This window comes from Miniopterus natalensis, chromosome 8 (genome assembly GCF_054644295.1).
Source record: "Miniopterus natalensis isolate mMinNat1 chromosome 8, mMinNat1.hap1, whole genome shotgun sequence".
NCBI classification, from domain to species: Eukaryota; Metazoa; Chordata; class Mammalia; order Chiroptera; family Miniopteridae; genus Miniopterus; species Miniopterus natalensis.
In genome coordinates this window covers 26,634,475-26,652,649 of record NC_142088.1, presented here as the reverse complement: position 1 = coordinate 26,652,649, position 18,175 = coordinate 26,634,475, and the positions used below count along the sequence as shown (strand labels likewise).

The 18,175-nt window shown below is 36.6% G+C and overlaps 1 protein-coding gene across 1 annotated transcript in view; it reads right to left on the bottom strand.

Moving 5' to 3' along the window:
• The window catches only part of DNAH7 (dynein axonemal heavy chain 7), a 184,497-nt gene that overhangs the window by 75,739 nt on the left and 90,583 nt on the right, over positions 1–18,175 (bottom strand). Inside the window, exons 36-43 of the mRNA XM_087819982.1 lie at positions 16,505–16,729; positions 14,234–14,431; positions 12,025–12,180; positions 11,122–11,290; positions 8,759–8,885; positions 7,133–7,352; positions 3,213–4,085; positions 1,894–2,123 (exon numbers count right to left, since the gene is read on the bottom strand). Of these exons, the coding sequence (XP_087676108.1) occupies positions 1,894–2,123; positions 3,213–4,085; positions 7,133–7,352; positions 8,759–8,885; positions 11,122–11,290; positions 12,025–12,180; positions 14,234–14,431; positions 16,505–16,729 (2,198 nt within the window). The remainder of the gene's footprint in view (positions 1–1,893; positions 2,124–3,212; positions 4,086–7,132; positions 7,353–8,758; positions 8,886–11,121; positions 11,291–12,024; positions 12,181–14,233; positions 14,432–16,504; positions 16,730–18,175) is intronic.

Here is an 18,175-nt window from a genome sequence, read left to right as displayed (position 1 = left end):
TAGATAATATTCCAACATTTTTTAAAAACTTAAGATGCACAATATGTATACATTTAATTTACTAGATTTATTAATTATTTAAGTAGGAAAGTTTAATTATATCAAACCTTAAAAGGGAATAAAAATGTATTTTAAAATAGTACAATATAAAAAGTTTGTTTAAACAAGCTTTTGTGAACAAGCATTAGTTGAAGACCCTCTTAAAGGTGATCAATAAAATTTCCAAACTTCTAACTTTCTAGCTTAACTTAAGGTTTTATATTGTAATGTACATATTTTCAATTTTTAGAACCAAAGGAAATTTTGAAAATACTTTTCTGCATGTAAAAAGCACCTTCAGTAGCATAAAAAAGCTCACACTGACACATTCTATAGTACATGAGTTTATTGCTATTTGTATTGATATTTTCAAATGAAAGTTTATTTGAAGAAGGAAAGCTGATTAGGTACATTCAGTGGCTGTCTCTGAGTTTCAGCTATTCAGTATCTAAAGAGAAGGTTTTTCTACACAGACTGAGAGTGAAGGGATGGAAAAAATTTTTCCCTGCAATTGGAAACAAAAAAGAAAAAAAGCTGGAGCAGCAATATTTATATCTGACAAAATAGACTTCAAAATGAAGGCTGAAACAAGGGACAATAAAGGTCAACAAGAGGACATAACCCTAGCATACATATATGAACCCAATATAGAAGCACCTAAATATACATATATATGTGTGGGTGTGTATTTATCTATCTATCTATCTATCTATATATATATATATATATATATATATGTCGATATACACACCCATACATATATACATACACACCCACATACATACTTCTGGAGGAATGTGAGGGAGAGATTGATAAGCAACACAGTCATAGTAGGGGACTTTAACACCCCAATGACTTTACTGAAGAGATTTTCCAGACAAAAAAATCAATAAGGAAAAAGTGACTCTAAATGACACACTAGATCAGATGGGTTTGATTGACATTTAGAGAATATTTCACCCCAAAGCTGCAGAATATACATTCTTCTCAAGTGCACATAGGACACTCTCAAAGATAGACCACATGTTAGGACATAAAACAAGACTCTACAAGTTCACAAAGATTGAAATCATATCAAGAATCTTCTCAGACATTTACACCATGGAATACTACACAGCTATAAAAAAGAAGGATCCCTTACCCTTTGAGACAGCATAATGGGACCTGGACAGTATTATGCTAAGCAAAATAAGCCAGTCAGAGAAAGACAAGTATCTCATGATTTTACTCATACATGGAATCTAATGAACAAAATAAACCAATGAACAGAACAGATCCAGAGACGTAGAAGCATGGAACAGAATGACAAATCTCAGAGGGAGGGCGCGGGCAGGGAGGTGAGTGGGGAGAGATTAACCTAAGAACTTACATGCATAGATGCATAACCCATAGACACACACAGTAGTGTGGTGAAGGCCTGGGGGGCAGTGCAGGGTGGAGAGGGTCAATGGGGGGGGGCGGTACGGGACATCTATAATACTTTCAACAATAAAATAAATTGAGACATAAAAAAAAATAGAAAGTTTTTCTATTATCAAAGAAAAATTACTCTCCAGTGGTAATTTTTGTCAATATTATTGTCAAAGTATCTTGCAGCCTTACCACAGCTTTGAGTGACACACTTTCTTCAACAAACATGATCATGTATTTTTGATATGTTAGGCAATGTATCTATACAAAAGAGTAAGACCCACTTCCTGCCCTAAAAATGTTTGTGGAGTAAATCATTTAAAAATTTAACAAAATTCACTATATATATATATATATATATATATATATACACACACACAAATATACATGAAATAAATCATAAATCTCTGTAACTTACTTAAAAATATAAAAATTCATTTTTACCTTCTTTTCTTTTCCAACAACAGTTTGAAGGTAGAGATTAATTCAAGATAAGAGGTCGGAGTCACATAATTGTATCTTTGAAGTTCAACATAGAAGGATCGTGATAAATCTATAGTAGAAGTGTGGAAGCTTTTACACATGTCAATACAGCCATCTCGTATTTCCTCTGACATTTCAATTTCTTCCAAAAAGCGTGAGGCAACTGCCTGTAGTGCATCTTCAGGCCATGACTAAATTTAAAATAAATGCTTTAGCACTTGATCAAAGTTACTAATATAAGTCTATTGCTACTGTAGTCTTTTAAAATTTATGGGTGTTAGAAATGGAGGGGAAAGCATGAGGGATGCTTGGGAAAGGTTTTCCTGAGTAGCTGCCCCCAAGCACTTGCATGCTGAGGGCAGGGGGCCAGCAGTCAGTGCATGTAATATTAACTCCATGGTTTGTTCGGGACTTAGAGAAATTGCTCGTAAGTATTACAGGAGCAAGGAAGAGGAAAGGAACTAAACTTCCTATGTGAATTCCACCAGAATTATCTCATTTCATTCTCCCAATAATTCTCTGAGGTAAATGTTATCTTTTCTCCTAAACTCCAGAATTATATGAGCAACTGCCTCCTTCATTTCTCTTATAGGCATCTCAAACTCAACAAGTCCAAAGCATGGTTCCTATATCCCCAAAACAGTTGCAGTCTTTTCCAACTTAGTAAACATAATCCCATCTACCCAGTTGCTCAAGCCAAAATGCAAGAATCATACTTGAGGGTGGAAGGAGAGACAGGTAGGGGTATTTATACCTCTATTCCTTGCTAGCAGGAGCTGAGTTCCAGGTTTTGGGTTCCTGCACCTGTCAGGGAATCCTTCTTCCACTGCTCCTAACTCCAGTAACACTCCTTATTCCCTGGGCCCTTTTATATCGAGCTGGAGTAACCACTTCCTGCTATGTTCCAGTGCTGCCAATTGCTCTACCATTCCCTCTCATTTCCTTTAAGCCCACCTACACCTCCATGAAGAGTCCTTTCATTCTGCTTTCTTCAGTGACTCCTTCCAATGTGCTCTGTCTTTCCTGTCAGAACTCTGACTGATAAATTTATCCTAAAACTTTCTATGACATAGTGGGGTTAATGACTGTATACACTAGTAATAAAATGATTTTCTATTATGATGATTTCTTGAATTATAATTTTATGAAATAATACATTATTATTTATCACAAAATTCTGCTAAAGCTACATTTTCTAGAGGGGAGTCTACAAAATAAGTCATAGTGATGATGGAGAATCAACATTTCTAGAAGTCTATCAAAAATTTACATGGCAATACCTGAAACCAATCAATGGTACAGCAGTTAACAAGAGCAGGGAACTTTCTAAGACGAATCCGAAATGCATCTCCAATGGGACTCATGGCAAGGACGACATGCAGTTGGTTGCGGCAGCGATCAATAAACATGTTGAAAAGAGCTATAGGGCTTCCATCTGTTTGTTTGGTTTTATCCCGTTGGCGATCTAACTGACGCATCTTATCGCATATCTCTTGTTTTTCATCTAATGCAAAGAGATTTGGAACTTCCCCAGCATTTAGCAGATTGTTGACATCTTCTAAAAACGACTCCCTTTTAATCTGAGTATCTGTAAACAGGAAGACACCATGCACCTCACCTTCAGCACATTTCCTTAAGATCAGTTTTAAATCGTCATGCCACTCAGAGGTGCTATAGCCCTTCGTGATTTCAACCTGGGAAACTGTATAATCAGCCATGTGGGCAGCCAATCTGGTGACAGACTGTCTGCCACTCCCTCCAACACCAACCAGAAGAGCGTGGCTGCGAGGCTGCTTCAGGATCCTGGAAATTCTGCTGATGTGTTCTATGGCAAATCGGAATAAGACAAGGTTCATGGTTTTTTTGCTCATGTTGTTATATTCCTCAAGGTGAGCTTCTACTATCACCCGAAGATCATCCACATCTGCAACTTCTCTGTAGTTGGTGTCTTCCCTCTTGGGATCATGGAAATCACAAAACATTAAGCTGCGTAGGTCATCTTCTTCGACCTGTCCGTCACCATTGAAATCCAAACGCTGAAAAAGCTCATGAAAATTTTCATTCATATGACTTCTCAAAATTTCTTGAATGTAGTTGATAAGCCAACTTCTGTCTGCATTATCCAGGAGGCGATCATAATACACTCTAAGGACCTGGATAATAATTAAAAAGCAGCTTTAGGAACTGACTTCTTTTTTTTATATTATTTTAGTTTTATTTCTCTGCTAATTTCAAGTAAAATAAAAAGTACTCTCAGGAAATTTGTATGGGATTTATTAAAAGCATATCCAAACAATCAGCACATGAGTTCATGATCATATTTATTTTAAATATTCATTTTGATGACATATATTTGAAATAATACACAGTTACATGCAGTTTTCAATTAAAAAAGGTAATTTGTGGGACTGAAGCAGATGGTAGATATGCAAAGTGTGTTAAGGACTAGAGAAGGAAAAAAATCTAGATAAGGCGAGTGACTGCCTTTGCTGGTCACTCAGATATAGGTAGCGCTGGGCACTGGTATCTAGGGTGTTCCAACTCCTGTGCAGTGATCTTCCCTTCTTCCAAGCCAGATAACATTTTGAAAATTACTGGCAAATCAATAGATATTATTTTTTACTGCACATATTCTAGAAAAAGTCTTCTGTGGAAAGCAAGTTTGTTTGGAACATTTAAAAATTATTTTTGTTGTAAGTCGTTGCAGAAAGCAATCTACTAAAATAAACTCTGGCAACAGGCACATGTTATGGGACTGTAAGAAATAGTTAATCAGACTTGCTACATAAAATAACGATTTCCTCAAAGTCCCACGGGTGTCCTTCGGCTACAGTCTGTTCTGGACTGAACTGTGTCCTCCCTAAATTCATATATTGAAGCCCTGCCCACACTGTGACTGTATTTGGAAAGAAGTCCATTAAGGTGGCAATTAAGGTTAAGTGAGGTCATAAGGGTGGGGCCCTAATCCAATCGGTCTGGTGTGCTGTATAAGAAGAGGAAGAGACACCAGAGCTCTCTCTCTCTCTGCAGGCACCCGAGAGGAAAGGCCATGTAGGACCCAGCAAGAAGGCAGCTATCTGCAAGTCAAGAAGAGAACCTTCGCCAGAACCTCATACTAACAGCCCCTTGATCTTGGACTTCTGGCCTCCAGAACTATGAGAAAATCAATTTCTGTTGTTTAAGACATTCAGTCTGTGGTATTTTGTTATGGCAGCACTAGCAGACTGATACATATGTGATATAACCAATGCATATTCTTGTCAGCAAAACTTCTGACATTTGGGGGGAATTACTTAAGCCTGTCTAAGTCAGCTTCTTCGCCGACAGCATGGAAGCAGCAACACCTGCGCTGCACGTCTCACAGATGCATGGCAAAAGTAAAGACAACATATGTAAAAACTATAGACTTGAGAATTAAAATTATTACAGACTGCCTTGTAGTCAACCTAATGGTGTTAAAGAATTATGATTTTAGCTTTTTTACTATTGTCTAGTGGACGACAAAATAGTGTCATCCATTTTTGTAGCAGTTGTGGCTGTGCAGGCAAATGACATGACTGAAGCCTCCCATACTCCAACAAGTTCAAAAGCTAATTTTCTGTGGAACAATCTAGTTTCCCAGCATCTGCTAATAGTCACCTCCTTGGGTGGAGGTACTGAAAGACCTCGTACAATAGTCCCAGGGGAAGAGGCAACTAAGTTAAATCCACCTCACTCATCAGGCATCAATGAATCAAGTATATTATCTAGCTGGCAATTTAGTAAGAACCTAAGGCAGTGTTTCCCAGAGGTTATCAGCACATCTGCAGGCACTGGAGAATGCAGTGAATAAATGAAGTTGCTGCTCTCATAAAACTTCTAGCGAGACAATATGTAAGCGAAAATATAAATGGTATCAAGTGATATCCAGTGTTGTGAAGAATAAAGCGAGAGAGGGGAAGGGTAAAGAGTTATAAAGCAAGGGTGGGAATGCTCCAAGGGGAGCCTCTGCGGTAAATGGATATTTGACCAGAGAACTTAAGGGGGTAAGCGGGGAAGGCTTGTGAATAATGGGACTCAGGTGCTCTAAGTGGAAGAAATATCCGAAGCAAAGCTCCCGAGGTGCAGACTGCTAGATGCTTCCTAGGGTAAGATGTGGCCCATGACCAAGTGCTGCCTCGGGCAGTGCGCTCCTTCAGTGAACTCGATGACACTCCCCCCTCCTTTCAGCTTTGTTTCCATTGCCCAGGTGACCTCCCAGGCTTACAGCCCGTGTCCATGCTCCAGAACATGGATCCCACTCAGGCAGCTAAGTGACCCATGGTGGGTGCAGCAAGAATCTGCCGATCGTACTTCCCCCCCGAGTCACCTATGGGGACCTTGCTGTGGCCAAAATTTTCTAATGGAATGGTCCTTCACGTGGACATATGTTTGAAGGTGTGAGGATTTAGGAATTCAAACTGTGGATCTAAAAGCGTACAGAAACAGAATTTTAAAAGCCCTTTTGAAATTTATGTCTCTGTAGCACGATTTTAACATCGCAGCACATTCCAACTTTCTAGATTTCTTAAAATTAAAATTATTAATTTTAATTAAAAGAAACATTATTAAAATTAAAATAATTATATTATTTATGTATTAAAAATAGAATACTTCCTCTGATTTTCTCATATCCTTTGCCTATTTTAAAAATATGGAGCTCTTATTTTTGATGCAATGTTTTTTGTATTCTCTCTTTCACTGACCCTTCCTCCTTCCTTCCATAAACCTTTACAAGAAAATCTTCACCCACATTCCCCTTCCCAAAGAGAATTTAAATATATTTTTATGTAGTTTCTATGTTCTCCAAACTGGTTGGTTTACAGTTCCTTTGGCATCTAGCAAAACTACAAGTAAATAATGTAAATGAATACATTCACTTCTCATAAGAACAGATCAAAAGGTGTTCCACCTCAAAATTATTTGAAGTCAAACTAACAAAGATTAAGTCACTTAAATCAACAGGAATTCCTAAAAATGAGAGATGACACATTTTATGTAGCATAAAAAATACTAGTGTTAAATATTTTTAAAAATTATGTTGATTATTGACCTTCATCATGCCAAATAGCCCGTTGCATTTCAGCAATATAAAGTGCCGAGTATTTCTTTTTGCTCAGTTGTTGGCATGCTAAAATCCTTGTTTCTTGCATAATCATATTTCAATAACATGGAAATTTACCTCATGAACCCAAAGACGTTTAATCGCTTCTTTGGTTTCTGTGGTTTCTGGTCTTGACAAACAAACACCCTGAATGACACGGGAGAAGTCACGGAGGTTGAACAAGTAGTGAGATTTAGCTGGAGTAGGCAAGAGATTCTTCATTGCTTCTTTATACAAATTCATCGTACCATTTACAATTTGTGTGGACAAATCTAGAAAATCGTCTGGAAATTTATAACTTAAAAAAATTTAAATAAAGATGTTAGCAAATATAGAATTATGATATATAAAAATTTTGCATATCTAACAAAATTTTTATTCTGACTGACTCAATTGATTTAGTTTATAGAATTACCATTTCTTATTATAATGATAGAATTTTTACTTCTTTTAAAGCTACTTTCCATTCATTATTTTATTTTATGTTCAAAGGAACTCCATGAGTATCAGAACCAGTTTAATGGACTTTAAACTACTTAAATAAGTGAACATAACAGCCAACCAAGGAACCCAGTTTATATAACTCAAATCCAGGATCCACTAAACAAGTCAGTCCTAACCTTTTTCACTCTCTTATAGATAGAATCCCCGAAGAACACTGGTGAAACAGGTATTTTCAGAGAAAGGAAAAAGAAAATAAAAATATAGAAAGAATAAGGCAAAGAGAAAAAGAAAAAGGAGAATTAAAAAGAGAGTTAAATAAATAGTGAACCAGAATAAAAAAGGGAGGCAAAGGGCATGATTAGTGTAGAAAGAACATGGGGGAAAGATCTTATTTGGAAAAATTGCCTATAATTAACCTCTGCTTTGACACAGAGCCAGCTGTCCTCCATCATCACTGGGAAGGGCAAGGAATGGTCATTTCCCGAGACTGGACGTCAGGGAGTCGAGGCGCGGCTCAGGTCTGCCAGGCTCGGCACCGTGTGAAGCGCTGCGCATCTGGAGCTGGGGAGCAGCACTTCCCCAGGGCACGGGTTCCAAGGCTACACTCCAGCTTGGACATGGACACCCCTGGGAACTCAAGCGTTCTCCTAGAGCAGGGGTGGGGAAACTTTTTTCTGCCAAGGGCCATTTGGATATTTATAACATCATCCGAGGGCCATACAAAATTATCAACTTAAAATTTAGCTATGGGAAAAAAGCTACTAGATTTATTGAATTTCAAGTCCTGCCTGACGTTGCCTTGTCAGGGCCAGACCAAATGATTTCAGGGGCCGTATAGGGCCCGTAGGCCGGACATTCCCCACCTTGTCCTAGAGGTATCAAAGTCATAGGATAAACCTGACATATCTTTCCATCATTAATTGCACTATGTGGTGAAAATTCAAAATATTGATAATCCCAGCATGAACATATTATACAGCAGAATGCAAAATTTGTATGGCTTTTTAGGCTAAAATACAAGACTTCAGACCCACCCCCCCCCAAAAAAAAAGGGGAAAAAGAAAGCTACTCTGGCTCCTTTTTGTGATGCTCCCATAATCTGGAGATGGGAGCAGTGGAGGGGAGCAATGTTACCTATTATCTTTTCTTTGTCTAGGCATGCTTTTGTGGAAAAGTTTAAGGAGCACTATTTATATTGATATGTTTTCAAAAGATTTTATTCCACCTTAGAGGAAAAAACCCATACTTTTAATTACTTACCAGATTTTTAAATGCCAGGTTAAGATTCTAGAGAAGATTGTAAACATGGATTTATCACTAAACTCATTGATTGTTACAATATTGAAATGCCGTGTGAACCGAGGAGTTACTGGATTTCGACCACCACCTGTATATTAAAAAGGATAACTCTTAACAATGTTGCTAATATATACCAGAGTATTATCTCTAATATTTTAGAGCATAAAATAACTTGAAAGATGGACAAATTCATGACACACTGCGAAGTTAAGAATAATCAGCTTCGCCTGGCTGGGTGTGGCTCAGCAGTTGAGCATCGACCTAGGATCCAGGAGATCGCAGTTCGATTCCCAGTCAGGGCACGTGCCTGGGTTGCGGGCTCGATCCCCAGTCGGGGGTGTGCAGGAGGCAGCCCATCAATGACTCTCTCATCATTGATGTTTCTATCTCTCTCTCCCTCTCCCTTCCTCTCTGAAATCAATAAAAATAAAATAAAATATAATATAAAATAAAATAATAATCAGTTTCTTGGATAACCCTGACCTCAAGAAAGTATACCCTCAAACCCAAGATTTTGTTTTCTAGTTGAATTATCTGAATTAGTTCAACTAATTAGACAAAATCTTGGGTCATATCTATGTTACCAAAGGAAACTCAACCAGACAGAAAGAGCCATTGGCCACCTTCTCCAGGACTATAGCCCAAAGCAGTAAACTGTGAACATCATCACAATAAAATATTAAGATACAATATTATACAATGTTAATATAAGGCAAACCTGAATGATCAAACTTTAGGGTCCTTCCCACATGTCTGAAATTCAGTACAACCTTGGCATAGCGCCCAGTTCTTTTCCCACATCTTAAATGAATTTCCACAAGGTTAGTCTACGTGGTTCATGCGGCTACTTCACTGGCTGCTTGCATTTTTAAAAATTCGGGGGTTATCTCACTTTCATGAAATAATGATTATATTTCAAATATGAGGCATTAATACTTGACTTAGAAAGTAACACATCATTTTACAAAATTGATTGATATTATAATTTTTAAATATATAGACAAATTGCACCTGTATTTTAAAAGAATTCTATCATGAAATCTTTGGTTTAAAAAAGTGATTTTAAAAGTGTACAGTATCTCTAATATACAGTTTGCATAAAAATATATAGGTTCATGTTTTATGTTTGTTTAAAATGGTAAATCTATATTTTGTTTTTATCACTGAATTACACAGTGCTGCCTCTGGAAACATGAATAACATGTGACAGCATGGAACTGGTAGCCTACAGATCAAAACAGGTATGTCTATGTATTAAGAAGCTCATAATGAACACTGATTTACTGGGCAAGTTTAAGAAGATGATGAAAGGCTTGCAGAAGGAAAGGCAAGAGATCATATCCCTCAGCTCTGTCTTCAACCCTTCTTCCCAGAGAACATTCAGAAATGTTGGTATTTTTAGAAAATGGGGTCCAAGAGAAAAAGATACCTCATGAATTCAGCCTAATTTTCTGTCCAGTCCCTGAAGAGGCAGGGAAAAGTGAACATGTAGTATGAAGAACTGGCTTGCAGGGGTGGCAGAGAGGCAGGGTAGAACTGAAGCCTGAGACCCAGGAGCAACGGTCTTATTTATGGGGGGGGAGCTGTGAGCAATTACTCAGCAAACTGTCCACATTATGGGTCAGATAAAGGTCAGAGGGCTCAGAGGCAAAACCAGAGAGATTTCCGGAAGAAATGGTACATTGAGGAAAGGAATTTTTAAAAAGTAGAATACCAGCTTGAGTTCAGCAAAAGAACAATTAAATATGTCCAGTTAGGTGAATCAAGCCATTTTAGATATTCCAGCATACAAAATTTCTTCTACATAGCGATTCACTTGAGTTTTTAAATTTCTCTTGGAAAATGTAAACGGTCTCTAGGAATTAATTCTGTGGCCACTTCCTACTTAAATTCCTCTCAACTGCCTGTCTAAATCCAGAGGCTCACTAGAATGGGGCTAGAGAGGGGTAGAGGAAAGGTGATCTCAGAAGCAGGGATGTTTCAGGCAGTTGAAACTTTAAGGCATGAAATGGAAATGAGCTGCCCAGAGGGACCTGGGATCTCAGAATGCAGGAACAGGAAATGGGAAGCAAAGTCTCATAAGGTGGGAGAGAAAGGATTTGGAAGAGCTGGTGGAAGGAAGGCTGGCCCCAGTCAAGGCGACCCACTTTGCCATGCTGACCACTGTAGTACAGTCCCTTAGGTCACACTGTGTGCACATAGAAAATAGACAACACAAAACTCTAACTCAAATCATTCAGTTGGGTTTCTCTTTCTCCAGCCATCTCTTTAGATATGGCCAGAGTGATTTTCAATCTTAACAATCACAAACTTAGGAAATGTACCTGGAGGTCCCATAGCACACATGATCTGAATGTCCACTAGTTTAATCATAGAACAATCCTTTAGGTCATACCAATTCCAGTGATCTAACCACTGTCTCAGTAACTCGATGGGAGGTTGAGCCCCATACACCTCCCGAGCAGGCATATTGACATCATCCACAAAGACAACCTGAGAATGACCAGAGAAGAGTTATTAGAAAATATTAACATCTTGTAGTGTCCTATTGTGCTAATAATGTTGAGGCAAAGAACTGGGTCGTCATCTTATAGCATACCGATATGGGAAGTGATGGTTTCTTTTCAAATCAACTGTAATACCCCTTAGCATCCATGCTTCTCAGGAATAGGGACACAGCTTTATTACTAACCTTATAGGTTAAGAGCTTAAGGACTTATTAATCCTCTCATATGATTTGTTTCTCAATATGCCTTCTCTTTCTTCCTTGTACAACTTCAATACATTAAAATATATGAGAAAGTGTGATTTTGAAATGAGCATAACCTCTGAGTGGTGAGAGTGTAGTTGAGAAGGGTGTTCTTGGTAGAGGAACACAGGTAGGTCAATTGATAACTGGGATGTTTATGGGTCTAGAAAAGCAAGCAGCAAAGACTCCACTAAGTAAAAATGTTAATGAGAGAACTGGGAAGGTAGATAACTTCCCAGGTGAATATTTTACTTTCAATTTAAAGGGCAACTGCTTGTTTTTAATGTCAAGTTGTCTAATGCATAATGCACATACAAATATGAACACACTTTTAAGGAAATTTCTTAATCAAAATTTGTGATAAAAAACACGTACAAAAAGATATCAAGCCCAGCGCATCTGGTTTCCTTGTCTGATTGTTGCAGTGTATATGAATAGGACCCACCCTGTATCACATGTATAGAAACATAGCAATTACCATTTTCTTGCCCAAAGGAGGGCCAAAAACTCCCTTTCTTCTTTTGTCCAATTTTGACATGATAATATTCTGAGTTTGAGCTGCTGTAGTTTGTGCTGAGAAGTTAATTAGCAGAGGCTTGTAGATTTCTTTATTGAGTTGATTTAAAAGGAAATTCTATATAATAGGAAATAATAAAATGAACCATAGTTGGAATTATGTTTTGACATTTCAAAATAAATGCTAAATATCATTTTGACAAACTTAAATTTAACCTGAGTGTCTTAACAATGTAAAAGGAGATGAAATCAATAGAAACAACCGTTACTATGGCAATGGTGTGTCTCTATTTGTCCCAGACCATCCATGAAGTTTCTCTGATTTCCAAAACCACCATGTAGCTTACACATTCCATCTTAAAATGAAGTCACAGGAGCTCAGAGGTTGAGAAACTGGCTTAAGGTCTTACGGACAGGGCAAGAACCTATACTCCTATTGCGTCTCCAGATCAATATTCTTTTTAATACAGCTTATTATCTTTCTACTTAAATGCCAACTTATCTGATTGTAAGTTAGGAAGCTTAAGTAAGACAATTGTATTTTCAAAGTGGAATTCACTGGAAAGTCGCTGCAATCATAGATTGTTAATCAAGATGTTGTGTTCTACAAATCATCTTGTAGAAGAATAATGAAATAGGAAAATATTTGCAATGTATTAGGTAGAAAAAAGCTGATTACAAAATAAAATGCAAGGTATGTTTTCAATTTTGTGAACAGCAATGTTGTTTTTGCCTGAGCAGTTTATTGCCTGGGCTGAATTTGATGGGGGTACAAGTGACAAATGACTTTTTTCCCCCCATTAACCATGTCAAGTCTCCATTCCCTGACTCTTGATCATATATTGGATAAATTCCTTAGCTTTCTGTACACTTTCAGTTATTTTTTAACAATCCAGGCCAAATCAACATGACGATTTGAAATCTTAGTCTGAACTTCTCCCCTCTCTGCTTTTGGATATTCCCTGATACATGCAGCATTTAGATTATAACAAAGGTGCCATTTCAATCTGTTGTGAAAGACATTATTTAATAAATGATACCAGGACAATTATTTAACAATGTACCCAAATGTATTCCAAAAGGATTAAACAATTAAATTAAAATAAACAGGCACTGTCATAAACTGGGGGGATGTAAATTGACTGGGGCTCTGCAATGGGGGAGTGACCACTGAAGGCCCCTTCCCTCTCCTTCGTCTGCTTCCCCCATCTCTTCCTCTGCCACCATTGGGTAGAGGGCAGAGCAAAGGAAGAGAGGCGAGAGTCCTACTTCACTGGCTCCGCTGTGGTTCTCCCTCGGCTAATGCTTTCTTGCCCGCTGTCATGGCAAGCTTCCAAATGCTTGCTCTCTGAGAGGAGCAGCTGTGTAGGTCCTTCAGATACTCCAAAGTGACACCCACACTGCACAGTTCTCTGACATAGGGAACAAATGGGGATCCCTCACTGCTGTGGGCAGTCATCTAGAATGGATCCCAGGAACACTCAAATCCACTTATCTTCCATATTGTCCATCTGACCCTGGGGAAACTTATACTTATTTGCCACGCAAAAGGCTGGGGGTGTTATTTACTATTAATTCCAGCCAGCTTTCTGTTTTCAGAAATCTGAAACTAGAGACAGCAACTGGTCTTTGATCAATATGACCCCCTAAACTCAAGGGAACATAGGCTGTATAAAGCTACTGAAATGTGGGGCTTTATCTGTTACAGCAGCTAGCATTTTCTTAACTAACACACAATGGGTATGATTCCAGAAATCATTAAGAAAAATTACTACATTACTAAATTACTAAAAAATTACTAAAAACTTTTTAGTAAAAAATTGCTCAATTACTTACTACATAGTAACTATTCAGATAGTAAATAATTGAGAAATTTAAATATCTAGTGTAATTAACCAAAACACCATTTCAAAGGATAGGAAATTCTTCACCTTGGACAAGCTATTTTTATTAAAATACCTAAAAAGAGACAGTAATTAGTGATATAAAATGGCATCATATCTTTAATCAATTTTCTAAAATAAATAGGCAATTACACAAAACTTCTTTGTGGCTTCAATACCAAAACACTTGAGTATTTAAAGATATTAAGTCTACTATTTCAGGTGGTTTTAAAAATTCTTAGGGGGCAACTCTGCACATTTTAATATGTAGATTTCTACAATACTTACAATAATATAAACACTCTTTCCAGTTCCTGTTGGTCCTACAAATATTGAAGGCTTCTGATGGGTGGTTAACAATTCCATTAATACTGAGTATCGAATTGTGTCCAGAGTTGGCACAATGATTTCATTAAACATCATATCCTTAGGAATTGGAGGAGCTTCTGCCAATTTCTTTACCCATGGTTCCCATCTTCCTATTCCCTGTTTATAATAAACAGCCAAATAGGGAATATTATGTTATACTTTTAAGGCCTCTGTACTCCTGTCCCATTATAGAAAAGATGAAAAATCAAGACCAAGAAACCCTAATATTTAAAGTTTTTATTTGTTTTAAACTCAAATTTTGTGTGAAATTAAGAAAAAACTGGGCTTTTATATAAATAAAAATGAAATTACAATGTTTTGATATTTTTGATGCTCTAAAACCACTGATTATGACAACCCAAAGATCAGTTATTTTTGCCAAATGTTAGATTCTTTAATGGCATTGAGAAAATTGGGCTAATCAATGTATTAAAGAGCAAAGAAATTTATTCAATAAAAATTAACCAATATAAAAGTTTTTTCTACCTAGAACATCAGCTGCATATTGCTTGACTTTTATAATGGTATTTATAACAGCTTATCTTTGTGGTTTAAAAAAACACCTAAAATTAATCTTTAACCATTTTTAAGTGTACAGTTCAATAGTGTTAATTATATCCACATTGTTGTGCAAAAGATATCTAGAATATATAAGATTTCTTAATATGATATTATGATGAATTAATATTATACAATGTCTTTGCATCCAATTAGCTTATGAACTAAAATTTTAATTTGCTATGACATTGTTTATAACAAAAAGTTTCAAATATATAATATTAACTCTTTCCTTAGAAAAACACCAGAGTCCTTTCCATTCTTACAGAATCAAATTCAAGCCCCTTATCAATCAAAACATATCAGAATTCAGGCCTATCCTGTCCTTCCTCCACATCTTCATATTTCCCACAACCCAGCTTTATTGATGGACTTACTGTTTCCATCAATAGGGCATTGACACATGGCACTCTCTTGGCCTAGAGTGTTACATGACTCTCTTCTGAAAAGGTTAGGAACTCACTGAGAACAGTACTGTACTTTATTCATTTTTGTATTCTCTGGCACAGTGCTGTGCATATAGTAGAGATTTTTTTGAGGAGACTGAATTCATATCAGTTTGAAAATTGTATTGCAAAGAAATTTCTAGAACTTTCTAGAGCTGATGAATAAATAATTCCCTTTCCATATTTTGAAAATGCAATTGTTAGTAATTTGAAATAAAGAGATAATATCTTTCAGTTGGCAGGATGAAGAATCTCTTCTGAGGTGAGCTTGTCAATACACCTCCAGAGTCACAAAAGTTTAAAAATTGATACAGTAATTCTTTTTCTAGAAACTTACCTTAAAAAATAATCAGATATGAATACAATGACTTGTGTACAAGGCTTATATTCACTAAAGCAGAAAAACTAAAAAACAACAAAAACAGTTCAATGTCCAAGAGTCAGACACTGACTAGATTGTGGTCCATCCAGGTGATAGAAAATAGGGAGGCTTTAGAGAAATACATTTATTAAAGAAACATTAGTGAGATAGAAAGGTGTTCTCTTTATTAAGGGAAAAAGAAGGATCTAAAACTACCCATTGGTGATTCGGTGTGATCCCAACTTCACTTGGATCTGTATATATTTAAATAATATATATATTCTTAAACGACATCCTCAAAACAATACTTATGGGAGCTATACACAAAAACAAACAAGTAAACAAACACCACCCAGGTTTTCTTGTCCGGTCTGTTTGGGAAGCGCTGGATTAACACTACTAAACCAGCGGCGTGTATTCCTACGGGGCTGCTTAGCACCTGTGATATGCTAACGTGCACCATGAACCTCCAAGAAGTGTCCTTGACCAGTATGCACCTAGTGCTGGAGCAGATGTCATAATGTTATTTTATTCAGAGAGTACAATCGGCCCATCAGGTATTATTATTTATCTCATTTTATCAATGAGAAAAACAAGGTTCAGGAGGTTAACTAACTAGTCCAAGGCTATGCAGAAAGAAAGTGGTTTTACTAGGACTCAAACCCAGGTGTATCTGACTTCAAAAGCCAGGGCACCTTCCTTACTCCCTGCTGTCTCTTAAGGTAAACAGGGGTGACACAGTGGCCACAAAGCCATTATGTGCTGTGTGTCTTGAAGGGGACTCTGCCAGGTTGGTACTTGCAAATCCTGCTTCAGAACTCTTACCTCAGTGACAAATTGATATTCGTAAACTGTTCCTTTTTCAGGAAACGGGACAGTTAGTGTTTTTGAAGACGTTTGTTCGGCAGCACTCAGTAACTTATACTTATTTTGAGTTAGTTCTGAAATTTGACCTTCCATTAGTTCTCGAAGAATCTTATTAAATTTCAATCGATCATCATCATTACAAGAAGCACCTATGGACCATATCAATGAAAACAGAAAAATGCCCTGTATTGGAGAAATAAAAAGATAGAATGAATTAAAAAATAACTCTAATCTTTCCTTGAAGCTTGAATCAGATTTGCCGATTAATATCTATGAAAGGAAATGAATAAACTGATATATGATAGTAGGTTATCTCAAGATTTTGTAACAATTAGTTTTTTAATCAAATTGCATGTTTTATAAAAATCTTATTATCAGAGAAGACAATACAATGTGAAGTATAATTTCTAGCCAGAGTTAAACTTTAGAATGATTAGTCTGGAAAAATCACATGCTATTTTAAGTATATGGCAGGACCTTGGTATTAAAAAGGACGTGAGATAACTTTTTATAAATATAACAGAATATTTTAATAATGAATAGTCAACCCACAGTATACATGTTTTTTAAATTTTAATTTTGATACAATGATTTTTAAAAAGTAGAATGAACTCATATTCTTTTACTTACTTGTTGTAATAATAATTATTATTATTACTTACCTGTTGTAATAATAATTATTACTATTACTTACCTGTTGTAATAACTAGAACTGTCATCTGGCAAGCGTTCTTCTTACCAGACTCAGGCAGAGGGAACAGGGTAGATGACAAGACCAACCACTAAAAAAGGAAACCTGTTGGCTTGTTTTAAAATCAAATCCCCTTTTTAGTGCCAATGCTAAAATAGTCTTGACTCTGCTCATAAAAGTTATGGACTCTGACACTGTTCACCTACTCTTAGATTACTCATAGACTGTTTCTCTCTGGAAACTATTTAAAACTAAATTAAAAATTAATGTATTTCATAAAATATAAACAATAAGAATAACATACTGACTACATAAGTGTTACTATTAGCAGCATATACTTTTTTATTAAAGGATATTCAAGGTCTGTTGATAATTTTACTTCCATTTTATAAATATGTTTATAGATTATATATTTTCTTGCTTTTTTCAATCCAAGTATATATGTATACACACATATGCACACATACACACACTCTGAATAATTATTAAGGCCAACGGGTTAAATCTGAAAAGAAACATCAATTGAGCTATCAGCTGTTAAAGTGTGTATACATTTTGGGGGGATACCTTGTATATGTTAAACATTTATATCTCACAAAAAAGAGAAAAGAGAAGAAAGTCGGGGGGGGGGGACAATGAATTGTTATGACTTGGCAGTTGAAGGAGAGGTGAATGTCAAATCATAATTGACATTTTGGAGATGGATAATTTCTGAGGCTGATAAAATGACCCAAGATTTCAGTAGCAGATCTAAGAAAACCATTGGGCTCCACTCAAACCTCATGATGCAACAGAACTGCCAATCTAGTCATTTTCCTACCCGCACCTGATATTTTGGGCTTGACTTTTTTCCCTCACTGTTCAGCTACCACCCATTGTCCAGCCCCTAATTCCAGGGGAAATTGAGTTTCATTAATTAGGAAGCATTGGGGAATGCA